Raw genomic sequence first — 27,016 nt, forward strand, 5'->3', positions numbered from 1 at the left:
TCCTCTGCATCCGAACAGGTTGTCACCTGCAAAGCTTACTTCTTTCTTTTCTGTGCTTCACAAGATTGCAACAAGGAATTGGACGTCATCTACCAATACAACAGTGATTACTGTACCACAAGCCCTTGAGTTGTTTGCCATTGGAACTCAAGCTCCTTTGGACTTTGAAAAGTTGGTGTTTGATATTATTATGTCGTTTAGAGAAGGTGGTTGGAAAGAAACCAAGTTTCCTTTTCCTTCGTTGATCTACTGGAATCTCAAGGATTTAAGAAAGAGGATGATGAAGAGTTGATTGGAGGAGATAAGGTTATCAAAATTGCACCTGGTTTGCTGAAGGGAAATCGAAAGATTGATCTACCATGAACTGGTGTTGTACCTAGTGTTTCCAACACTGAGTATGTTCCACCCATGACCATTCATAACACCGCTCTGCTTATGTTGAATTCTACTGCAATTTGCGCTCAAATTGCTCATGCTGAGATACAAATTGCTCAAACCAAAGCTGATATTGAGTACTATGAAGCTTTTTTAGCTGAGTACAGGACTATACTTGGACTACCAGGGCCCTCTGGACAAAAAGGGGGAGTAGGATCAAGTGTTGATCAAGCTGAAGAAGAAGATGTTTAGATTGGTTTTAGGATTTTTATTTTATCCGTATCTTATCTTTTATCTTTGTTTTTTTTGCTCTAAGTTTGTAATATATTTCTGAGTTGATTAGTTTGTGTTCCTTCAGCTAAAGTGTGAACCAAGAAATTTCCAAGGTTCAAATGGAGGCGTTGATGGGGCAGTTGACTAGGGTGACGAGATCGGAGTTAGAACCTCTTCATGAGCGGATGAGTAAATTGGAGGAGAGTAGTGGTAGTGGAAAAAAAATAAAAATAGGAAGGAGAATGATTTTGAAGATGAGGAGATTTTTGATGAAAATTGGGATGGGGAGAGAAGAGTACATGGGGGTAGACATAGGCGAAAAGCGGTACATGGAAAATATACGGAGGGCAGTAAGGAGGATGAGAATATTAGTAGCATTAAGATGAAAATTTCAGCGTTTCATGGAAAATCTGATCCGAAAGCGTATCTGGAATGAGAGAAGCGTGTGGAGTTTGTGTTTGATTGCCATCACTATTCTGATCTTAAGAAAGTGAGGTTGGCAGTGGTTGAGTTTGTAGATTATACATTAATCTGGTGGGATCAATTAATGACCACTAGAAGGAGGTGTGGAGAGCCGCCTATCGAGACGTGGGAAGAGATGAAGCATGTCATGAAGAAGCGTTTTGTTCCTAAAAATTATTATCGTGAAATGTACAGGTGTCTATAGACTTTGAGGCAGGGTCCAAGGAGCGTGAAAGATCACTACAAGGAGTTGGAGGCCACGATGATCCGGACCAACATTGAGGAAGATAATGAAGATACAATGGCTCGATTCTTGTGTGGTTTAAATAGATAAATACAAGATCAAGTGGAGCTTTGCCACTGTATTGATCTGGGTGAGATGGTACAGACGACCATGAAGGTGGAACAGCAACTTAAGCGAAGAGGAGCTGGTCGGTCTCTTTTATGTGGATGATCGTCGACTTCTTGGCGTCCGAACGTTGCAAAACGGGAGGACAACAAGCCGGTGTCCACACCAAAATATGACACCAAATCCGAGGCACCAAATCAAGTGGTTAAAGGTACATCTAAAACTTCTAATACTCGATCTAGAGATATTAAATGTTTTAGGTGTCAAGGTATTTGCCATATTTCTAGTCAATTCCCAAATAAAAAATTGATGATTATTAATGCTTGTGGTGATGTGGAGTCTAAAAGTGATGGGAAAAACTATGATGGTATGCCTGTGTTGGTAGATCCTGAAGATGGGGATGGGTTTGGGGCTGTTGTTGGTGAATTATTGATGAGTAGGAGAGTGTTACATGCACAACCTAGAGAGGAAGAAGAGATTCAGAGTGAAAATCTTTTTCATACTCGTTGTTTTGTGAATGGAAAGGTGTGCAGTCTTATTATTGATGGGGGTAGTTGCACCAACGTAGTGAGTTGCGAACTTGTGGAAAAATTGGGGTTGCCTCTCTTGAAGCATCCTCAACCATATAGGTTGCAATGGTTCAATGAATTTGTGAAGGTGAGAGTTAATAGGCAAGTAGTACTGGTGCCATTTTCTATTGGCAAATATGTTGATGAGGTGTTGTGTGATGTAGTTTCTATGCAAGCATGTCATATTTTATTGGGTAGACCATGACAGTTTGATAGGAGAGTGATCCACGATGGTTTTAAAAATAAATATTATTTTGTAATGAACAAAGAATCTATTGTATTGTTGCCTATGACTCCAAAGCAAGTGTTGGAGGTTCAAATAAAAAATAAAAAGAGAGATGAGACCGAAAAAAAAGAGTGATCATAAAAGTGAGATGACCTTAGAAAAAAAAATGATACAAAAAAAGATGAAAAAAAAATTGAGCGAAAAGAGGCCGAAAAAAAGATATATATAGCCCAAAAGAGTGAGTTGAGAGATGTTATGAATTCTCAAATTCCACTTGTGTTGATGATTTATACGGAGGTACTCCTTAACACAAGTGATATAGCCGGAGATCTTCCGAGCGTTGTTGTTTCTATATTACAGGAGTTCGATGAGTTATTTTCGGAGGATCAGCTACCTCAAGGATTACCACCTTTGAGAGGAATTGAACACCAAATCGACTTGGTACCCAGGAGTGCATTGACGAATCGTCTAGCTTATAGGAGCAGTCCGGAGGAAACTAAGGAGTTGCAACGACAGGTAAGTGAGTTTTTAGATAAAGGTTTTGTGCGTGAGTCGATGTCACCATGTGTTGTACCTGTGTTGTTAGTACCTAAAAATGATGGATCTTGGCGTATGTGTGTTGATTGTAGAGCTATAAATAACATTACAGTCAAGTATAGACATCCTATTCCTAGACTAGATAATATGTTAGATGAATTGCATGGTGTTTGTGTGTTTAGCAAAATTGATCTTAAAAGTGGATATCATCAAATTAGGATGAGAGAAGGAGAAGAGTGGAAAAATGCATTTAAAACAAAGTATGGGTTGTATGAATGGATGGTTATGTCTTTTTGCTTGACTAATGCACCTAATACTTTTATGCGTCTCATTAATCATGTTTTGCATGCATTTATTGGAAAGTTTGTGGTGGTGTGTTGTGGGGACCTTGGGTTGCTAATCTTATCTTAGGACAATTAATGATTAATTAACAATTAATCAAACAATAAGGAATAGTAAAACCAAGAGCTAAAAAAAAATTTTAAAAGAAAACTCAGCACCTCGCTCGATCGGGCAAATTCAGCCGATCGAGCGAGCTAGAAGTTCAAACTCTCGGGTCTGAAATATTTTTGGCCACGCTCGATCCCACAAACTCACCCAATCGAGCGGGCCTCAAATTCAAATTCTCTGTTTGAGAAAATTACATGCCGCGCTCGATCCGACGAATTCACCTGATCGAGCGGGCACTCTGCTTCAAAAATTCTGCAGAATCATTTTTGCTGTCAAAACATGGAAAAAGGCATGAATCATCTACAAAATTGATCCCAAACATGAAATTTAAATCTGAAACATATATAAACACATGTAAGAAGTCTTTAGCATCATATCAATGCATTTCTTACATCAAACATTCAATTCAAAAGTCGTTAAACTAACAATATTCAACCAAACATCATAAGTGTTTCAAGTCTAAACTTCTCTTAACAAGTTTGATGTATTCTACAGCACAACTTCAACTAAAACCCGAGTTCTCCGTGTTAAAATCTCTCCCGAGCTGTCATTGTTGTCTCTGAGCAGCTCCAGTCCCCTTTGTTGCCATGCACACATACAAAACAAAGCAACAGTCGGATAAACTTCGGTGAGAAATAATTCTCAGTATAATCGACATATAAAGCATTAAATAAATAATATTGACTCTAATCATAAACGACTCAATAATAGAGTAAATAATGCATATATTGATCAATAATTGATTCATATATCGTTGTTGCCATCAAGATTCGTAACCGATCTTGACATGGATATCCATCTATCGTAGTCGTCTCAGACTAGAAAATAAGATCGCCTTAGATCTTGGCATAGAATCAATTCAATATCATATCATATCATCATGGTATCGACTCAAACTCAAAGATCCACTACCTGAGATGGATCGACAACATCAAAATTAAATCAAAACAATAAACAAGTATGTGGTTTTGGCGGGACAACTCAAGACGCTTCATTCTCGAGTTTCAAATCCCTGACTCGTGATGTCGTCTTATACCTTCGTATTTTCTCAATTTTGAACGCTTCAAATCTGAAACATAACATCAAAACATTCTTATCAAACTTCATTCAACTCTATCATTTCAAAATCGATTCAAAATCATCAATAGATCTTCAATCAAAATCACTTCAACCTCAACTTTTTCTTCTTCGGTTCGAATTCAAGTTCTTGAGTTGTTAGCCTTCAAAACTAGTCTAAAATTGAAGAATAAAAATACTACAACGTCAACATCATCTCAAAGAACGTCTCAGCTCAATCATCGGTTATCAAAACGGTCTCAAAACACGAATCGACAGTGTAGCGACTGAAAATTGGTAACCGACAAAATATCGAAATCAATATCAATCTCGAATCAATTCATATCATTAACAAACCATCAAACTCAGCATAACCAGCATCCCTGAAGCTATTTAGTTCAAAACACATGTTAGAAATCATATCAACTCAAAACAATAATCGTTCATCAAGTCGGTGTCGATACGATACAACAAATAATCTCAAGAACATAAAAATATACTCAAATTCTAATCTCTACCATATATCAATCTTCAAACCATGCCAAAATAAATAAAAACTTACACTAGATCGAATCCCTTGTTGCAAGGATTCCAGAACTATTTTCGAAATTGAAATCGGACGAGCAGATCATATGTTACGGGATTTTGAAAATCGAAAATTCAAAGAAAAGAAAGATCTCGGCTTGCTCTGTTCGTCTTTTCTGAATTGCATATATGATAGTGCACTTATACATGCTAACAACTCAAATTAAAATCGGATAACTTCAGGTAATATTGCTATTTAGCCCCTGAAACTGCATAAATTGCAATTTAGTCCTCAACCCTTATTTTAATTCAATTTCAATCCTAAATAATTTAAGAATATTAGAATTTAAATCGAAACTCTAAATATTTCCAAATTAAATATACTCGTATTAAAATTAAATAAATTTGGATTAATTTAAATAATCCCGGATTTCAATTAAATAATCTGGGGCCTTACATTTCTTCCCTACTAAGACATGAGTTCGTCCTCGAATTCATAAACAATATAGATATGCAGTCTGAATACTCATAAGAAGAAATAATAACAGAAAACTGAATAAGAACTCACATAAGTGGAATAGATAGGAAAATCGATGCCTCATGTCTTCTTCTACTTCCCACGTCGCCTCTTCAACTCCGTGCCGACTCCATTGAATCTTCACCAATGGATTGGTCTTGTTTCGGAGTTGCTTTTCCTTTTGATCAAGTATCTGAATCGGTCTTTCAAAATAGCTAAGAGTTTCATCCAATTCAGCTTCATCAGGTTGCAAATATGAGATTCATCAGGTTGATATTTTCAAAGTATCGAGACATGAAAAACATCATGAATACCAGACAAAGATGTAGGCAATGCAAGTCGATAAACTAGATCGCCTATCTTTTTCAGAATCTCATACGGCCCAATAAAGCGTGGAGATAACTTTCCTCGCTTGCCAAATCGTACAGTACCCCTGAAAGGTGAAATTTTCAAGAATACTCTATCTCCCTGTTCAAAAGATAACGACCGTCATCTGATATTCGCATATCTGGTCTGTCTGTGCTGCGCTGTTCTCATTCTCTGCTGAATCAACTTACCTTCTCAGTCATCTGTCTGATCATATCCGGTCCCAACTCAGGTACCTCTGACACATCATCCCAGTACAATGGCGATCGACATTTCTTTCCATACAATGCTTTGAATGGAGCTATTTCTATACTCGTCTGATAGCTGTTATTGTATGAAACTCCACCAATGGTATCGAATCTTGCCATGTACTACCAAAATCAAGTAATACAGCTCTAAGAATATCCTCAAGAGTTTGAATAGTTCGTTCAGATTGTCCGTCGGTTTGAGGATGATAAGCGGTACTCAAATATAAATGCGTACCTAGAGCTTGCTATAGGCTATGCCAAAAGTGCGAAGTAAATCTAGGATCACGATCAGATACAATCGACTTTGGCACACCATGTAATCGTACCACTTCTCGAACATATAAATCTGTCATTTGATCATGACGATATGTCATTCGATATGGAATAAAACATGCAGATTTCGTCAACCTGTCAATGATCACCCATATAGCATCGCATCCTCGGGATAATCGTGACAATTTCGTCACAAAGTACAAGAAAAACTCAAAACAACAACAATAAAAAAACAACAGTTTTTCATAAAAATGTTGTTTTTTTTCATTTTACAACAGTTTTTACTAAAACTGTTGTCTTTGAGCTTTTTTTTCTTGTAATATGTTGTCTTTTCAGGGATAAAAGACAACAGATTTTAAAAATGTTGTCTATGAGTGGTTTTTTTAGGAGCTACGACAACATTTTTTGTAAAAATTGTTGTCTTTATTTTTTAAAAAAAAATTATTCTAAAAATAAATGTTTGCCCTAAAGATATATCACTCGACATAAAATTCAGAAATCCCGGAAGCCAACCATAGCCTCTCGATCAAACTCTCCTACAGATCCTCCGGTATGAACTGAGTACGGCAAAGCGGGCAAGTCTCCTGATCTCATCCTCCGCGCTGAATTTGTACAAGCAGACCACGCAGTTCTCTGGCAGATCCATCTCATCAGAGAACATCACCACCGGAAGAAGCTCGCGGATCAGCGCCGCAGACACTGAGAGCGACAGCTCCGATCCGATTTCCTCCCCCTCCCTCGAGAAGTAGAACCCAGATTCCGGCTCCAGGAAATACCTCAGCCCCAAAACAGAGAACACGGCGTACAGAAATCTCCTCATAAATCCGAGCATCAATCAGCAAGTACACGAGCAATCTGGGGATTTCTCCTGTTCCTTGAGCATCGCAACACCGTACAACGCCGAAAAGATGTCCGCCGCCCTGCATCTAGGTACGACCGAAATCCCTAATCCAATTTCTGAAATTTCTAGTCTTGAGCGTGAAATCATAGGCGTGCGCAGATATGACACATTCGAAGCCGGGGCTGGATTCTAGTGCACCAAATCTCTGTTGTGATTTTGAAAAATAACGACATCATCAACAAATCAAGAAGAATTGTTTGGGATAAAATTTTCACGGGGCTTCTGTAAAAAAAAAAAAGGCATTGTGTGAGTTTCTTTATTACATTTTCATAGCATTACTCTCAATTGAAGCCTTTACGTAGTATTTTTTTGGTTGTGTTCTAGATGTTTATTAATCAAGTCAATATTTATGCAAATTTATTCCCTTATTTGAACAGTTTGATTTGATTGTGCTTGTGTGTTAAACTTAAGTACTTAACAGGTTTTAATTATTGACTTTAGGTTCTTGAACTTGGAATAGTGGCACACTCAGTCATAATTGGATTCTCCCTCGCGGTTTCTCACAGCCATGCACGGTGAGGCCGTTAATTGGAGCATTATATTTTCATCAATTCTTAGAAGGCTTTTCTCTAGGTGGATGCATCTCTGAAGACAAGTTTAAGACCTTTCATATGATTATAATGGCATGTTTTTTTTTGCTTCAAGCCTTTAATGCTTTAACAACTCCTTTAGGAATTGAAGTTTAATTTCAAATATACTGCAACTTCCTAATCAGCAACTTATGATTTATTTATCAGATTATATATATATCAACTTTGCCTAGATCCTCACATTGATCAGCAACTTATGCAATATTTCAAGGCCTCTTAGTCTCTATATGTGTATGGATATATGCCTGCAGGTGGCTCCATACAAGAAAATTATTCGGGTGGTGTTTGCTGCTTCGATTCCGAAAAATCAATCCGGCAAGATACTTAGGAAGGATCTGATAAAGCTTGCTGTTTCTAAGCTGTGAGCCTCTTAATATATGTTTGCCTAATATATATAGCATACCCTTTGTGTGAAATTGGAGTTAATTCAATAAAGAATATAATTAAAATGTAATGTCCTATATATATATATATGTTGTGGGTATACTTTTGAGTATTACAATTATCATTCTACGCACACACATAATTGGATGACACAGAAAAAATACGAAATATTGGTCTTTGATGCAAATTATTTAACTGAAGTAATATTTTAAAAAAATAGTTAACTGAAATGAATTTCTAGTTTCCAATATCATTCATTGTATGTGATCTGATTTTACCTGTCAGGGATAGTGATCGCCGATTGTTGTTCTTTTATTTAGATTTAGGTTGTGGGTAGATAGTGTTCGAGTAACGAGAATTTCGAACCTAACAAGCCATAAATTTTTGGATCGATTTCAGTCAGCGTTTTGATTTTCTGGAGAGTTCAACCTCTTGCTCTATTTCTAACTTCAAGGTATCTCCTTTTGTTTCGTTTTTTTTCCTTGCTGTCAATTTTAGCTTGATTTTGTCCACGAGAATCCTCTGCTGTATCTTCCAAATTAAAAGATTTGTTCCCAACTTGTTGAAGCTAAGTAATATGGCTCGTTCTTTCTCCAATGTTAGCTTTTAACAGAGTTACTAAAGAAGCGAGTGAACCAATAGCCTTCATTTTCCTTTTTTATAACTAAGATAATGAGATTCAATTATGCAAAAGTAGAATAAACGAATTTTGATGAAAATTAGTCAGAATTGGAATTTAATTGGATGATCATCCACTTAAATTAAGAAGTAGTGGAATAATGAGATATCTATACCTTAAGAGTTTTTTTTATTATTTATTATTTCCTTGTATTTTGTTTTGGTTATTGATGCAAGAATTCTGTATATAAAACAAAAAATTGAACTTCTATTGTATATTGTGTTTTTATGGCAAATCTCTTATATAAGCATGTATGGCCCAAGTGTCGAAAGTCATACTGGCAGATGCCATGTGCACCTCTCAAGCTTCTACGTTAAAAAATTCAAGCCGGGAATACGTGAAGTTATTCATCAGTTGGATTTCTTAGTTCCGTACTTTATGTTGGATGCATTAATAACTCAAAAGTTGATCCTGATCGATCAGTTCCTAAATATTTTGAATAGCTAACACCCTGTATTTGCAGATTGGTAAAACCAAGGTCTTTCTTAGAGCAGGGCAGATGGCTGAATTAGATGCACGTAGAGCTGAAGTTTTGGCTCGTGCCGCAAAATGCATACAGTATTCACTTTTTCCGAAGCTAAAAACTCCAAAGGCAAAGCAAGAGCTAGCAGGTGTTCTGCATCTGATCCCCAAAGCCTTTATGCAAGGGTAAAATATAAAAAAAAAATTATATGATGTAAAAAATGCATACAGTATTCACTTTTTCCGAAGCTAAATTTTTTTTATATAATGGTTTTGACAAATGAGCTCTTTAGTCTTCTGGCTAATTGTTTTTTCTAAATAAAAATGTTAACTAATTTTACGTCTCAAATATAAAAAAATTTATTCGTTATGACGATGTATCTTAATTAGTTCTAAACATTGAATGATCCCTTTCTTCCGAATATTTCTACAGAGGAGACGAGAGAAAATCAATGAGAGATTGAGGATCTTGCAGAATCTTGTCCTAATGGAACCAAGGTACGTACATATATTAAATGTACTGGTAAAATTTTCGATTGTATAAATTACATAAAATTTTATATGATGTCAATGACTAAAATTTGCAACACGGAATAACGCACCAAGTTGACATTAGCACAATGCTGGAAGAGGCTGTTCACTACGTGAAGTTCTTACAGCTTCAAATTAAGGTAATTGGCTTGATTAATATTATATTAAATATATTGGTTCCGGCTAAATTTGATTTTATTGACCACAATATCAAACTGATTTATAACATGGTTTGATTGATGTTTGCAGTTGCTAAGCTCGGATGAATTATGGATGTTTGCACCAATTGCATACAATGGAATGGACATTGGCCTTTATCACAAGATTTCTTCAAATCTGTGGTCTTAATAAATATTTTTTCGGAACCAAACATGATCAAATTTTGACATGTAACAAATTTGAGGATATTCTTGTTTCGGCGTCGATGATTAATTTTAATATAATGTTATTTCAGGTACACTGTTAATTTGGTGGTGTTCTTTATCGACAAAAAATTGCCAGGTTAGCATTTGTTGTTGGGTCGTGTCTGCTCGAGTATATTCCATCTTTTTCCCCATCGTTACAACTCTTAATATGAGTTTTGTTCGTGCAGAACTTCCAAATCGGTTTGGAGCTGCGCAACACTTCTGCTCCCATTGAGCAAGGATAGCAAGACCAAGAAAGGGGTTAATCACAAAGTTCTTAATGGGCATGCCAGAGATTCTGCTACCGACCGGGTAAAATAAAACTGGCTGCCCCCAACCCTTGTTTTACCTCTCTGTAATTTGCACATATTCTTCGATCATACATCTTATGTTTAACTAATTAGCATGTTTCATAAAATCCCATGTTAAAAAATTATGAAATTGAGTAACTACGTAGAATTTGATATTTGCAGGTTGAAAAAGAGTTTTACATGATTGAATTAAACAAGTTCAAGAAAAAGTGGAAGAAAGCTGTTGGAGAAGATGAATGTTGGGTTGTCCTATCATTCCAACAACCATTAGAATACGTTCAAGTTATTAAATGAACTCTTTATACGTGTCCGAATACGTATTCAAAATGTTGTAAATATTATTTTCGAATGTTGAAAAATTGTATATTAAATTTTATTTTTGAATTTTGTACTTTAAATTATTTATAATATTGAAAAATTGTATATTAAATTTTAATTTTTTTTGTTTTTTATTTGAAAAAGACAACGTTTTTTACCTGTTGTCGTGGGTATTTAAAACTGTTGTAGAAGGTCATTTTGTTAAAAATCACGCTTAAACACAACAGTTAAAAAATGTTGCTTTTAAGATAAAAGACAACATTTTTGAACTTTTGTAAAACTGTTGTCTTTTTTCTAAAAGACAACAGTTAAAAATTGTTGTCTTTAAGCGTGATTTTTAACAACAGGGTCATCTACAACAGTTGTAAACCCCTTACGACAACTGATAAAAAATGTTGTCTTTGGGAGTTTTTCTTGTACCATGGAAATGTGATCCCATTTCCATTCAGGAATAGATAGACTCTGCAATAAGCCACCTGGTTTCTTTCTCTCAGCCTTCACCTGTTGGCAGTTCAGACATTTTGATACAAATTCAGTCACATCAGACTTCATTTGCTTCGACCAGTACTGATTTTTCAAATCGTTGTACATTTTTCTGCCTCCAGGTTGAATACTGAATCGACTACAGTGAGCTTCTTTCAAAATATTCTGTCTTAAATCTGAAAGATCGGGAACAACAATTCGGTTATTCATATACAGAATATCATCATCACTAACCTTATACTCAGAATGATGTCCTGATCTGATCATTTTAATTGATTTTTGAACATTCAAATCAGATTTCTGTGCTTCTTTGATTAGAATCAACAATTCTGGCTCACCACTGATAGCACAAACTCGCATCGGTCTTCTATCTGTCTCAAATATTAATCCAGAAATACAACAATCTTCAATCAAATGAGATACACCTATAGTAGACAAGGATAAAGCACATATATTTCTACTTTGGTCATCTACTGCTGCATTCGACTTCCCTGGATAATATTTGATTTCACAATAGAAATCTTTCAATAAATTGAGCCATCTTCGTTGTCTCATGTTCAGTTCAGATTGTGAAAACAGATACTTCAAACTCTTGTGATCAAAAAAGATTTCAAATTTGTCACCATACAAATAATGCCGCCAGATTTTCAATGCAAAGACGATAGCTGCCAATTCAAAATCATGAATTGGATATTTGACTTTATGTGGTTTCAGTTGTCGAGAGGCATAAGCAACAACATGTCCTCTCTACATCAAAACACATCCCAAACCTCGGTGAGAAGCATCACAATAAACAACAAAATCACCAGTACCTGAAGGGATTTTCAAGAGCGGTGTTGTAGTCAATCTTTTCTTCAACTCAAGAAAACCAGCTTTCCACGTCTCAGACCAAACAAACGGTGCATTTTTCTATGTAACCTGAGTAATAGGCTTCGCAATAGACGAGAAATCTTTGATAAATCGACGGTAATAACCTGCTAAGCCCATAAAACTTCAAATTTCTGGCACAGATGTCGGTCTCTGCCAACTGATCACAGCTTCAAATTTGCTTGGATCAACTGAAATACCATATCCTGAAATTATATGACCAAGAAAAACAACTTTTTGCAACCAAAATTCACATTTTGATAACTTGGCATACAATTTCTCTTCTCGTAGAGTTCTCAATACAGTTCTGAGATGGTTGGCATGATCACATAAATTCTTAGAGTAAATCAAAATATCATCGATAAATATAATCACAAAGTCATCTAGATACTTTTGAAATACTCTATTCATCAGTCCCATAAATACTGCTGGTGCATTCGTTAGACCAAAAGGCATGACTATAAATTTGTAATGGCCATACCTGGTTCTAAATGCAGTTTTAGGGATATCTTCATCTCTTACCCTCAGTTGATGATAGCCAGATCGTAAATCAATCTTCGAGTATACTGAAGAACCCTGCAATTGATCAAATAAATCATCTATACGAGGTAAAGGATATCGATTCTTTACCGTTGCTTTATTCAATTGCCGGTAGTCAACACATAATCTCATCGATCCATCTTTCTTTCTGACAAACAAAACTGGAGCGCCCCAAGGAGACACACTCGATCTGATATAACCTTTGGCTAAAAAATCTTCAAGCTGCTCTTTCAGTTCTTTAAATTCAATTGGTACCATACGGTAAGGTTCTTTGGATATCGACTGTGTACCTGGCATCAATTCTATACTGAAGTCTACCTCTCGAAACGGAGGCAATCCCGGAATCTCGTCAGGAAAAACATCAACGAATTCACTAACCACTGGCAAGTCAGCCAATTTCGGGCTAGTTTTCAGGACATCAAATGCGTAAATCAGAAATCCCTCTGCTCCTTTCTGCAATAAATCAGTCATAGCAAGAACAAATATCAAAGAAATTCTGGCTCGTGATCCCTTACCATAAAATTTCCATTCGCCAGCCATCTCCGGTCTGAACCTCGCAATATTCTGAAAACAGTAAACTGTAGCTCTGTACTTGGTTAACATATCGATACCGATAATACAATAAAAATCAGATAAACCAAGAACAATACAGTCTAGCTCAATCTCATGACCCTCAAACTGAAATGTACAATTTCTTACAGACTTCACTGATATAATACCTCTTCCCAAAGGTGATGAAATAGACACGACAGTAGCTAAGGGTTCAACATGCAATTCATGTAATGCAACAAATTGCTCAGAAATAAACGTATGTGATGCACCAGTATCAAATAATACATAGACAGGATAACTAGTAATGAAACAGTTACCTGCAATCACATCATTTGGTGCAGCTTGTGCTTGCTCTTCAGTCAGTTCAAACACTCGAGCTTGTTGCCTCTGTTGGTGGCTCCCAGCTTGAATTCCTCCAGTACGGCTCTGTGATGATGGCTGAGGTTGGAATGAATGCACTGAGGATTCTTGCCTCTCTGGCTGTGTCACTGATCGAGATTATCGAGCACCCTGTGCACTTCCAGAACCTCGCTGTGGACATACTCTAGCAAAATGACCCGATTTTTGGCAAATGTGACAGGTGCCAAACAATCCTCTGCACTGCTCATTGATGTGACGTCCTCCACATTTAGAACAGTAGACATCAGAAGTACCAGATTTCTGTCCATCTCTAAACTGTCTGGATCCACTCGAACTAGAAGAGCTACTACCTGGACGCTTAAACTGTTTGTTTTTTCCCTTGAAGAAATTCTTCTTGCCACTACCGCTACCTCCAGCATCAAATCGAGGTGGTGGTGGAATATGTGGCTGCTCTTGCGGTTGTTTCACCGACTGTGGCACAAACTGTACTCCTCATTGCCTCAGTATACCTGCTTCAGCTCCTTTTGCATGATCAAGAGCATCAAAAAAATTGTTTGGTCGTCCAGCATTCACTAAAGTGAAGACATCGGGATTAAAGCCATTTATAAATTGATCGGCTTGAGCTTCATCACTTGCAGCAATATGCGGAACAAACTTCAGTAAGCTGGTGAACTTTGCAACATATTCTTCAATATTCATATGCCCCTGTTGCAAACTGTCAAACTCCGCTCCCTTGTCCTTTCGATAAGAAATGGGAAAGAATCGTTGATAGAAAGCAGTTTTAAATACAGACCATGTGATAACTGTACCTCGATTTTCAAACGCTCTCTTTGTCGCTACCCACCAATTCTTTGCAAGGCCATGTAATTGATGGATCACCAATTTAACACGACGATAATCTGTATCGTCAAGGGATTTAAATAACTGCTCAATATCCTCCAGCCAATTCTCGCAATCAACAGAGTTCTCAGTTCCTTGTAACGTCGGTGGTTTGAAGGATTGAAATCGTTTCAGCATTTTTTCCATCGGCGTTGCATCACCACTCATCGTATCAACAGAAGTACTACCCTGTCCTACTTCAGGTGCTGTTACTGGTACATGTGCAGCATTAGTCTATTCTGGCTGATTCACTGCCAAAGTACGTCTAGTCGTCGGTGCTGGTCGGGGAGGCATATCTGATAACCAAATAGATTAGTGCACAATTCATCAATATAAATTTACGATCGTAGTTCTGTTTCAGTCTTTCTCTGATTAGCACAATCATGTCTTCTCAAAAGATTGAATCTGATTCATTCTCAGTCCAACATGCTTTCAAATCATATCAGATAACAGATAGCATGCAATTCTTAAAGCTGTAAATCAATTAAGATAATAAATATGCTTCAAGAATAAATAAATCAGAATAAAAAACTCAATCTACCCCGCTCATCTATTCTCAGTCTGAGAAACTTAAGCTCTAATACCACCTGTTATGGGAACCTCAAGTTGCTAATCTCATCTTAGGGCAATTAATGATTAATTAACAATTAATAAAAAAATAAGGAATAGTAAAACCAAGAGCTAATTTTTTTTTTTAAAAAAAACTCAGCACCTTGCTCGATCGGGCAAATTCAGCCGATCGAGCGAGCTATAAGTTCAAACTCTCGGGTCTAAAATATTTTTGGCCGCGCTCGATCCCACGAACTCACCCGATCGAGCGGGCCTCAAATTCAAATTCTCTGTTTGAGAAAATTACATGCCGCGCTCGATCCGAAGAATTCACCCGATCGAGCGGGCACTCTGCTTCAAAAATTCTGCAGAATCATTTTTTCTGTCAAAACATGGAACAAGGCATGAATCATCTACAAAATTGATCCCAAACATGGAATTTGAATCTGAATCATATATAAACATATGTACAAAGTCTTTAGCATCATATCAATGCATTTATTACATCAAACATTCAATTCAAAAGTCGTTAAACTAACTATATTCAACCAAACATCATAAGTGTTTCAAGTCTAAACTTCTATTAACAAGTTTGATGTATTCTACAGCACAACTTCAACTTAAACCTGAGTCCTCACATGATAAACTCTCTCCCGAGCTGTCAATGTTGCCTCTGACCAGCTCCAGTCCCTTATGTTGCCATGCACACATACAAAACAAAGCAACAACCGGATAAACTCTGGTGATAAATCATTCTTAGTATAATCGACATATAAAGCGTTAGATAAATCATATCGGCTCTAATCATAAACAACTCAACAATAGAGTAAATAACGCATATATCGATCAAGAATTGATTCATATATCATCTTTGTCATCAAGATTCGTAACTGATCTTGACATGGATATCCATCTATCGTAGTCGTCTCAGACTAGAAAATAAGATCGCCTCAGATCCTGACATAGAATCAATTCAATATCATATCATATCATCATCGTATCAAATCAAACTCAAAGATCCACTACCTGAGATGGATCGACAACATCAAAATTAAATCAAAACAATAAACAAGTATGTGGTTTTGGCGGGACAACTCAAGAAGCTTCATTCTCGAGTTTCAAATCCCTAACTCGCGATGTCGTCTTATACCTTTGTATTTTCTCGGTTTTGAACGCTTCAAATCTGAAACATAACATCAAAATATTCATATCAAATTTCATTCAACTCTATCATTTCAAAATCGATTCAAAATCATCAATAGATCTTCAATCAAAATCACTTCAACCTCAACTTTTTCTTCTTCTGTTCGAATTCAAGTTCTTGAGTTGTTAGCCTTCAAAACTAGTCTGAAATTGAAGAATAAAAATACTACAACGTCAACATCATCTCAAAGAACGTCTCAGCTTAATCATCGGCTATCAAAACGGTCTCAAAGCACTAATCGACAACGTAGCGACTGAAAATCGATAACCGACAAAATATCGAAATCAATATCAATCTCGAATCAATTCATATCATTAACAAACCATCAAACTCAGCATAATCAGCATCTCAGAAGCTATTTAGTTCGAAACATATGTTAGAAATCATATCAACTCAATACAATAATCGTCCGTCGAGTCGGTGTCGATACGATACAACAAATAATCTCAAGAACATAAAAATATACTCAAATTCTGATCTCTATCATATCTCAATATTCAAACCATGCCAAAATAAATAAAAAAATTACACTAGATCGAAGCCCTCATCGCACGGATTTCAGAACTATTTTCGGAATTGAAATCGGACGACCGAATCAAAAGTTACGGGATTTTGAAAATCGGAAATTCAAAGAAAAGAAATATCTCGGCTTGCTCTGTTCGTCTTTTCTGAATTTCATATATGATAGTGCACGTATACATGCTGAAAACTCAAATTAAAATCGGATAAATTCAGGTAATATTGCAATTTAGCCCCTGAAACTGCATAAATTGCAATTCAGTCCTCAGCCCATATTTTAATTCAATTTCAATCCTAAATAATTTAAGAATATTAGAATTTAAATCGAAACTCTAAATATTCCCAAATTAAATGTACTCGAATTAAAATTAAATAAATTTGGATTAATTTAAATAATCCCGAATTTCAATTAAATAATCCCGGGCCTTACATGTATTTTGATGATATACTAGTATATAGTAAAAAATTTGATGATCATGTCGAACATTTAAGAGTTGTATTTCTTGTTCTTGTAAAACCAATGGTGGTGTATTTTGCCTTATCTAGATCATCAAAAACTGATGATAGATTAGCGCTTGGTTCTTCTGTATTAGAATCTTCAACATATTGTTTTACAATCGGTAGCTGTATTTCTTGTTCTTGTAAAACCAATGGTTTTAACATTTTTTGTTTCTGAGAAACCAGTGGTTTTTATATGGCACACATAATTGGCCCTTGAATAATAACCCATAATTGAGTTTGAGCTTGCAACATCCTGTGATTCGATTGGATACTTTGATCCGATCAGCTTGTTGTAACCTGTCCGCCATATTTGCACTTATGACAAGCTGGTTGAACTCGGTTTGAAGCAACCCAAGGTGTTCCCTGAGATGCCTCTACATTTTTATGATGGAATCCACATCACTGCCTTGTATCTCTTGTTAAGAAAACTGCAAGAATATTTTCATGAGATTTAATAATAACAATATCAAAAATATAATTTTGACATAATGTTTGCCATCTTAATAACCTAGCTTTCTCAGGTTTAGATTCAATCTTATTTCTTTGGAAAGCTTTTACCTGGGAGTTACCAACCTTCAAAGTGAATTTTTTAGCAAATTAAAATAATGACCATTTTTTGAAAGCCCTTTTAACTGCGTAAAATTACTTCTCGTTGATATGCCATCTGATAGCCTCAGATTTTGAAAAAAGACCGCTACAGTATCTGCATGATATTTCTCCATTCGGAGTGATCTTAGTAAGTACTAGACCTGGCCACGGTCCGGGTTCGGGTTGGATTTTAGCCAACCCTTAACCGGCCCGCCAATGGTCGGTTTCGGTCCGGGTCGGTGAACCAGTGGTTCCGGTTCGGGTCCGCCGGTTCAGGGTCCGGGCTAACCTGGGCTATTTTAAAAAAAAAAAAATTGAATTGCAGCGCCCCAGCGCTGCCAATGCAGTGCTGGGGCGCTGCACCTTCGAAATTTAATTTTTTTAAAATTTTTAAACAGATTTTTAATAAGACATATTCATTAAATAATCTCAATCAAATATTTCATATCTCCATAATAAAAATCTATTACATTTATTAAATAAACAGTATATTTGAATTTCAACATCTTAATATCTTATGACTTAATATTACAAATCTATTACATTTTATTCTACTTCACTCGCATTTCCTCCCGTCGTAGTTTCGGATGTTCCTTCGGTATCATCTTGGTCTTCTTCATCACTTTGAATATGTTGTGTTCGAGTAGCGGCTTTTGACCAATCATTGAGCAAACATTGGGCTTCCAAATTTTCTGGCCTTAAGCTAGAACGTCTCTCGTCCAATGTATTTCCTCCAATACTAAATGCTTGCTCCACTGCAACTGTTGAAGCCGGACAAGCTAGAATTTCTTTTGCCATTATAGCCAAAATTGGATATATTTGTGTTTTTTGCGACCACCGTCTCAAAATGTCGAAATTTTCCTCATCTGTATCACTAAAATCAAAAGTAGTGATAAAATAATTCTCAAGTTCCTGACTGAAACTTGAGGATCCTCGTGGACGTTTCGTCCGTTCCCTTAATAAAAGTTGTGCTTTAGTAAGTTTAGAAGTAACATTACTAGTTGCAGTGGATTGTGTTTCATGTGAAACAATTTGTCCACCATATTTGATGTTATATTCATTATAAATATCAAGTAAATGAGTTTTAATATTAAACAAAATCAATGAGATAGAAGGAATCGTTTCCACAATAGGCTCCAAAGATTCATAATATAATGTTAACATGTCGCTTAAGCCATCTAATTTAAGTCTAGGATCTAAAACAAAAGCACATAAAAAAATTTCAGGAATGAGCAAAAAATATTTTTCCCATTTTGCTTTCATGACGAGAATACATTGAGATAAAGCACTATCATTAGAATTAACATGTTCATGAAAAATACAAGCAATGTTGCAACAATGTGTTAAAACTAAATAAAAAGTAGGGTAATAAACACCGGATAATTGGTCACTAGCATCATTAAAAAGTTTTAAAATTTCACAAATACTAGTGCATATGTTCCATTGATTTGAAAACAAATAAATATCACGAGCTTGAACAAATTGATGAAAAAATGTACATAATAAATCTTTATATTCAAAAGAGGATAATAACAATTTATATGTTGAATTCCAACGAGTTGGAACGTCTCGTGCAAACCGCTTAGGCTTCATACCATTTACTCTACAAAATTTTTCCCATTGCTTCATAACTTGGGGGTGCGTCCATAAATAATGAATAGCGTTTTTAATTGGTTGAATATGTGTGCCTAAATTTTTTAGCCCATCTTGAACACACAAATTTAAAATATGACATGTGCATCTAATATGAAAAAATTTGCCACCTATTGATGGTTTACATATTTCATTAAGCTCACTAATACTAGAAGTATTTGCACTAGCATTATCAAAAGACATTGAAAAAACTTTGGTAGTTAGACCATATTCTTCTAAAATAACAAATATAAGTTGCGAAATATTTTGTGCCATGTGTGATTCGTTGAAACATCTATATGCAAGCAACCTTTTTTGAATGTTCCAATTATTATCAATCCAATGACATGTAATACCCATATATGAACAACTTTGCCAATGATCACTCCAAATATCGGAACACAAAGAAACTTTATTATTCAAACTATAAAATTCCTTAATTAATTCTTTCTTTTGATCAACGACTAACTTTTTTATTGTGCGTTTGAGACTATTTCTTAGAATACGTCTAATAGAAGGATTTGCACTTGTAGAAAGCCAATTTTCAAAAGATAATTTATCGCTAAAACTAAAAAAAAGTTGTTCAACCGCACAAAATTTAGCCGTTTCTTCTCTAAATCTAGCTTCGTTATATTTAAATAGTTGAGATTCATTACCCGATTGAGAAGAGAATGCCGGAATTTGAGTTTGACCACGATCAATACCAATTTTCACTGGATGATTTTTCTCGATATGCCGCATCAAAGTTCCATAACCACCTCCTTATGTAAATTTGTAACATTTTGAACAATATTTGCATTTGGCTTGCAAATCACCGGAGGGAAGCGTCACCTTGTAAGTGTTTGGTGAAGATATCGGATGTCGGGTGAGGCACCGCTCGAGTTTGTCTTTGAGAGGCCGCCGGATCGTTCATACTTTCTTGACTTGCATGATGACGTGGTGGTGGTGGTGGTTGTTCAACTTGTTGTCTTTGTTGCGCCTCTTGTCGAATTTCTTGAATTTCATCATCGGAATATTCAAGATCAAATCCATCGACATTGAATTGAGGATACTCGACCTCGGGTGGTATGATGCTCTTTTCCTTTCCTTTTCATTTGTCACCCCTACGACTCCGAACATTTGTAATTGTATAAATATGAAAATAAATCAACAATTGACAATAAACCAATAATCGAAACTTGATATTTTTGATAATTCAAGAAATTAAAAGGAATTGAGAATAGAGAGAATTGTGTAAACAAAATGAAAGGCGGTCCGGCGGGTTTCAACGGCCACAAAATCGTGGCCGTTGATCTCAACGGCCACGAAATCGTGGCCATTGAGAGATCCAACGGCCACTTGCTAGTGGCCATTGAGAGATCCAATGACCACTTGCTAGTGGCCGTTGGATCATCTGGCGCCCCGATGGGAGCCACGTGTCCAACCCGCCGGGTTGGACGGTTCCAACCCGGCGGGTCGGACCCGTGCAACCCGTCGGGTTGCCGGTTTTCCTAAGGGAAAACTGGGACCGGACCGCCTAGTGGCCGGTCCGGTCCCGGTTTCGGGATGGGCCTGTTGACCACGGGCCGGTTCCGGGCCCATCCCGGGCCTTGGCCAGGTCTAGTAAGTACTGCTGCCCAATATTCATCCCTGACATCCGTAAATAACACCAGATCATCTTCATCTACTGGTATAGCCATTTTTGGGAGATTCTTACATATCTCTTTTAATTGGTTTACCCCTTTAGTATGGTCATTGGTCCATATAAAACCTTGCATCCTTTTTTAACAAAGGACTGAACACCTTTCTGTACATTGTCAGGTTGTTTATGAACATCCCTGCAAAATTAACTACTCCTAAAAAACTCTAGAGTTTTTTTTACATATTTGAGTTTATCTGAAATTTTTTTTACCTTTTCCACAATATGGGGTTGTAGAATTATTCCAGATTCATCAATCTCAATATCAAGGAATTCAATTTTCCTTGTTGCTATGACTGCTTTCTTTTTCAGATAAAACCAGTCCTTTTTGTTTACAAATTTTAGCGAAAATCTCTAAATGTTTAACATGTTCATCTATGTTTTTTGATGCTATAAGAATATCATCAATTTAAATGAACATGAAGTTAAAATAATCTTTAAAAAGATTATCCATCTTTCTTTGGAATATTTGAAATGCATTAGTGAATCCCATTGGCATAACTTCTCAGATATAATGTCCTTGTGGTGTAAAGAAGGCTGTGAATTTTTTACTGCCTTCTTCCATCCGAATCTGGTAAAATCCAGACTTAAAATCCAATTTTGAGAACACTCTAGCATTTCGTACACAACTAATTAGATGTTCTCTATTAGATATGAAGTACCCATCAAACTCCAGGATTTTATTAATTCCTTGGTAGTTAATAACTAACCTGAGTTTCCCTCTTTTTATTTCACCATGATTTCTGACCAGAAAACCTGGGCTGCTATATGGTGAAACTCCTTCTTTGTTTAAACCAAGGTCCAAATGTTCCTTGATAATCATCCTCATATCCCTTTGATCTGTTATGTTCATCAGAATAGACTTATATCTAACGAATTCATACTCTTTGTCTTCTTTTAGAGTAAGACTGACTTTGAGTTGATTTCTATCCCACCATGCCAAAGGATGCTCATTATAACTTTCTTTGAGAATTTTCTTGACATCTTCGAGGGATATTTTATTTTCTAACTCTATATCTCTATGGGTTAGAGTTACCTTGAGAAGCTTCATATCCTCTGTTTGGAGTTCTTGTTCTATTGTTATCTTCAACATGATTTCTCCAAACCTTCTTGAATCTTTCATCTTTGGGTGAAAAAGTTGTCCTTTATCACCACGCTGGCTGCGGAACATTATTGACATTTGTCGATAAAAAAAAATCTTGAGTCTTGGGACGATAATTTTATGATCACAAATTGTAGTGAACATAAGTCGTCTTAACTCATTATCTTGTTTGTACTTCTTAAACATTTGTAAGAAGTTATTTTCCAACAGGGTATCGGATCCTGTATGATGGAAATATATTGGAGGTGTCTTTACCTTATACCATGGTGTCTGACCTTCTCCTCCTATAAGGATATCTGCTTGTTTGATTCGTTTGCAAAGAATTAAAATTCTTCGAGAGAAATCTCGTCCAACAATTTTTGGTAAATCTTCTCCATATCCTTCAGGGAAGACTCCTTTCTTTGCTGTACAAATTCTTTTCTCTTGAATCAATATAAGCTGCAAAGTATTCAGCCTTATATTGTTCGTACAACATCCCAATTGGAATGTATATGGAGAAATGACTTGTTGTCATTTTACTTGAAGGGATTACTAAATGGTCATGCCATTTTTAGTAAACTGCTTTGTAATTTTGTAATCCGATTAAGACTATTTAGCCTTAATGTTTCTAAGGCCTCAGTAGGTAGAATATTGTTACTCTTTTCTACTTCTTCAATGCGTCTAGTAAATCATGTTCATGACTTACTAATTTCAGAAGTTGTTTCTTCCTCTGTTTGTGAACAGAGTTTTCGAATCTGATTAAGAGATTGTTCTTTATCCAATTCTCTTGTTTATTCATCTCGTAGGATTCTTATTGAATTCTTTAAGTTTTTTCTTTTGCCATAAACTCTATTTATTTTTCAAGGCATTTTCATGATTTATGATCTTCCAGGAATTCTAAGCCAAGAATTAGTTGATCTATTTCTTTTCTCGGGATCCCAGAAATTTGAACTTCCAATTCACCAACCTTTATTAATCCTTGGTAAGTCCCTTTTACCTGTTGTTCTAAATAGTAAATCAAGTTACAAGGAAATTGGATTCGTCCATAGATATCGTAGTATGTGATAAAAGAATGAGAAATATTCAAGATGCTGTTTTGGGCACTATCTCAGGAAATCTATGTGCAAAAAAAATTGTAGGAGTTATTTATCCAAGAATAGCCTAAAATTTAGCTAACAGAGACTTTAGTCGAGCCTTGACGTTGCATCAAAACTTCAAGGAAAAAATATTAATGAAGGAATGTAATATGCCATATTATATTACATATCAAATTTTATATGCTCTTTCTAATGCTCACCATTCTGAATTATTTATTAGAAATGATTTTATTGAAATTCCAGATATATTTGGGAAAGTTGCTCAAGCAATATACCCGGAAAGAATCGAGTTTCTTTTAATTCAGGAAACAGACATTCAAATTCAAGATAAGTTGGTTCTATACAGAGACGTTAAAATAGAACCCCAAAGGTTATCTTTCCAAGGAGACCGAATGACAAGTCGAAGGTGGGAAAAATCTCCTATTCAGGAAATTTCACCCGAAGAAAAGGAGTTTTCTATAATAAGAAAAATTAGATCTCCAGAAGGATGAAAAGAAGTCACAATAGTATTCGATATTACAAGTCACAGATCTATTCCTTCTTTAAAAGTTGCCTGAATCATTATTTGGATTGCTCCAATATGGATTCAAGACATCTTCCTTGCTACCTCACTTTTCAGATTTTGCAATTCGTCTCTTATTTCTTCAAAATGAATTAACTGCATCTCTATTTGATTACTCTTTAACTCCATAGGGATTGCCATTTCTCTTCTGGATACTTTGTAAATCAAATGATGTCTTCTTTGTCTAAGCCCTAGGTTGCCTAAGACTCTTTCTACTTGTCCTGCTGAAAATCCTTGGTACTTCTGTAATGTTGGATTTTCTCTCATAATCCTTTGGACCATATTATGAGATATCGTGGTTTGACTAAAAAGCCCCGCCAAAATCTCATGTGTTTCATGTCGAAACACTTTTTCTTTATTCTGATTCTGATTCATCATCAGATTCTTCTTGGCTAAACAATATCTCTTCTTCGTATATGCTTTCATCTGAGGGGATATCCTCAAATTGATATACTTGGACTAGATCTTGAAAGAAGACCGCATCATCCATATCCGATGTTGCTTCAAAGAGTTTAACTCTTTTTTTTTTCTCATTTTCTGTACAGTTTGTAGATATATGTCCTCTTGCTCCAAATGTCCAGCAGTTGCAATCCTTGAAACTTTCTCTTGATTTTGTATGAGTTCTTCTGAAAGTTCTTCTAGATGGTGTTATTTCCCTACTTTGTGATGAGCTTGTTGCTGGGGATATTCTTGTAGGTCCACTTCTTTTTCTCGATCTATAAGATCGGGCCTTTTGTTTGGACCAAAATGTTCTTGGTTTCCAAGAACTTCTCATTCTTTTATTGTAGGGATTATTTCTGAATTTCTTCCTCTTAAATCCTTGTTATATACTCCTAATAACCGTAGGGAGATCATTTTCTTTACAACATAGAGGAGTATGCTTATTAATACCCCTTATTTTTTTGTAGTTCTTTTGTAATGTTGTCATATGACACAATTCTGCCAATTTTCTTTTAAGAAAAGAGGCTCATCTTGCCAATGTATCTGGATTACCTGGAACGTATTCTTTTATCAACATTTCTCTCCAGGGACTTGGAATCTTTGTAAAAAAAATAGCTGAATAGTTATATTTTCCTCGACTCTCGAATACCATCTGTATTTAGTGAATAACATAATGTATTCATCAACTAAACATATATCATGTAATTCGAGACTATACAGAGCTTGAGTTTATCTTATTTTCTTCTCTTTATCCTGATTATTAAAATAATCCACTCCTATAAATTGTACCTTAAATTGGGTGGCCATTCTTCCTCCGATTTTGCTTAGATATTCTCCTGCTAAGACTGATTCTTTAGTCTCTTGCATGGTCATTTCCCAAGCTATCTTAACAGATCCCATTAGACTCATTTCCACAAGTTTGATAAATCCTTCTTTATTGAGATCTAAAGTTCCTACTGCTATTCTCATAGCTGACGTCCAATTATCTATGAGATCTTCTCTATTTTTGAAGTCCAGAACATCAAGGTTTAACATAACCCCATAAGGATGTATCGGGTCTAAAACATTTTTTCCATAAGGAGTTTGATGTAGTGGTATCGTACTCCTTCTTGACCTGGTTCCTGCTGGATGTGAATTTTCCCCAACATGGAAATCACTATGTGGTTCTTCTGTTTTAACCACATATATTGAGGGATTCCCTATGGGTTGTTCACCCTTAGGGGAATTAATTTCCAGATCTACTACTTTGAGATTCGCAAATGAATCCGCAAGATCTTGTAGATCCTCGAGATTTAATCTTTGTAAAGTAGTCCTCAGATAGTGTTTTTCTCTGATACTGCTTTTATAAGATTAATCATCATTTCATCATCAGTTAAAATTTTTTGTACCATTTTGGTTTTACCTTTTTGATGTAACAAAGGTTCGGTACCAAACGAGAGTGGTAGCCTTCCTCTTGTATTACATTTTTTAGAACCAGAAGTGTGTTCTAGATTTATGATTTTTGTTTGAAGATCCTTTAGAGTTCCAAGAATTTCTTCTTGTTTTTTAATAATTTCTTCAATCTGCCAAGGTATTTCATACAGCTGATTGCTGTAATATTGTACAATGTTTTGAATTTTTCTAAGATCTTCGGAGAGTTTAGAGGAATCTGGTGTAATTTCTAGAAATTGAGAATTAGAAATCATATTTCTTAATCTCTTCAGAGCGTATAAAAGACCCAAGTCTTTTTAAGTTCTGTTGTAAAGAATCTATTTTAAATAGATTCATTTGTTTATGTGATTTCATATAAATGGAATCCTTCTGATTTAAACTTTCGTTTGAATCCAGGTTTGTTGAAAATATCTTTCTCAACAAAGAAAAGTATGATTTAATGAATAATATAAAATCTGAATAAATTTACCTAGGCTCTGATATCATTTTTTATCTATAGGAAAAATTTAATACAAAATATTAATATAAGGGTAGTATAGGAAAATTTTAGTTTGGAGGACATATCAGGGATACTTTTTATTAAAAGAGGAACGTAATTGGGAACGAATAAAGTGTTAGTATATTTTTGAAAAAGTTAAAAAACTTTAGGGACGTATTCATTAATTATCCCTTCATATATCATATTTCTTTGCTTCTTAATTTGTTTCGCCATCGTATTGGAGACACATTTAGTATTCATTTAAATTTAATGAATTGATTAATATATAATAAAAAATTAAGCAAATATAATCTAGAGGAAGAGAATATAAAATAATGTGTTATGAGACTCAAACCAATTCAACAATCAACACACCAATCCAAGAACTAACTCGATTATATTCAACAGAACACTTTGCTGAGACTCTCAATGAATCAGTTCTTGTAACTAGCTCACAAAAGAAAACAATTCAAGACTAATTCGAACCCATTCAAGAACACTCACGACACATTCAATTATCAAGTATCAGAAATCAAATAAGAACAATACATCATGTATACGTGGTTTAGCTATTTACATAGCCCACATCCACGAGGAGGATAATCACTTCTTATTGATGAAATCTCGATCAAAGTTTTACAGAATATCAATCTCACAATCGTTCAATCACAAAACGATAAGAAAGATTACAGAGCTTTGATATAATTCCTCACAACCCTTTCTTCTCTATGTGACTGCATTTCTCTGATGTGGATTCAAATCTTCCTG

The 27,016-nt window shown here is 35.6% G+C and overlaps 1 protein-coding gene across 6 annotated transcripts; it reads left to right on the top strand.

Annotated features, from left to right (window-relative positions):
• Positions 1-7,020: 7,020 nt before the first annotated feature.
• Positions 7,021-10,886, top strand: LOC140887918 (transcription factor RSL3-like). 6 transcript variants are annotated; one of them, XR_012152043.1, is made up of 12 exons: positions 7,021-7,156; positions 7,227-7,373; positions 7,569-7,642; positions 7,969-8,078; positions 8,422-8,555; positions 9,244-9,428; positions 9,676-9,740; positions 9,859-9,913; positions 10,023-10,114; positions 10,228-10,274; positions 10,366-10,489; positions 10,651-10,886. XR_012152043.1 is itself a non-coding variant. In XM_073295527.1 (11 exons), exons 6-11 carry the CDS (start codon positions 9,330-9,332, stop codon positions 10,410-10,412), a joined length of 405 nt encoding a protein of 134 aa, XP_073151628.1. In that variant the 5' UTR covers positions 7,021-7,156; positions 7,227-7,373; positions 7,569-7,642; positions 7,969-8,078; positions 8,422-8,555; positions 9,244-9,329; the 3' UTR covers positions 10,413-10,886. The 6 variants fall into 6 exon arrangements, 1 of the variants encoding a protein (XP_073151628.1); XR_012152047.1 differs by having other exon boundaries at positions 9,244-9,391; XR_012152045.1 differs by having other exon boundaries at positions 8,501-8,555.
• Positions 10,887-27,016: the final 16,130 nt, after the last annotated feature.

Source organism: Henckelia pumila, chromosome 1 (assembly GCF_033568475.1).
Source record: "Henckelia pumila isolate YLH828 chromosome 1, ASM3356847v2, whole genome shotgun sequence".
Classification (NCBI taxonomy): domain Eukaryota; kingdom Viridiplantae; phylum Streptophyta; class Magnoliopsida; order Lamiales; family Gesneriaceae; genus Henckelia; species Henckelia pumila.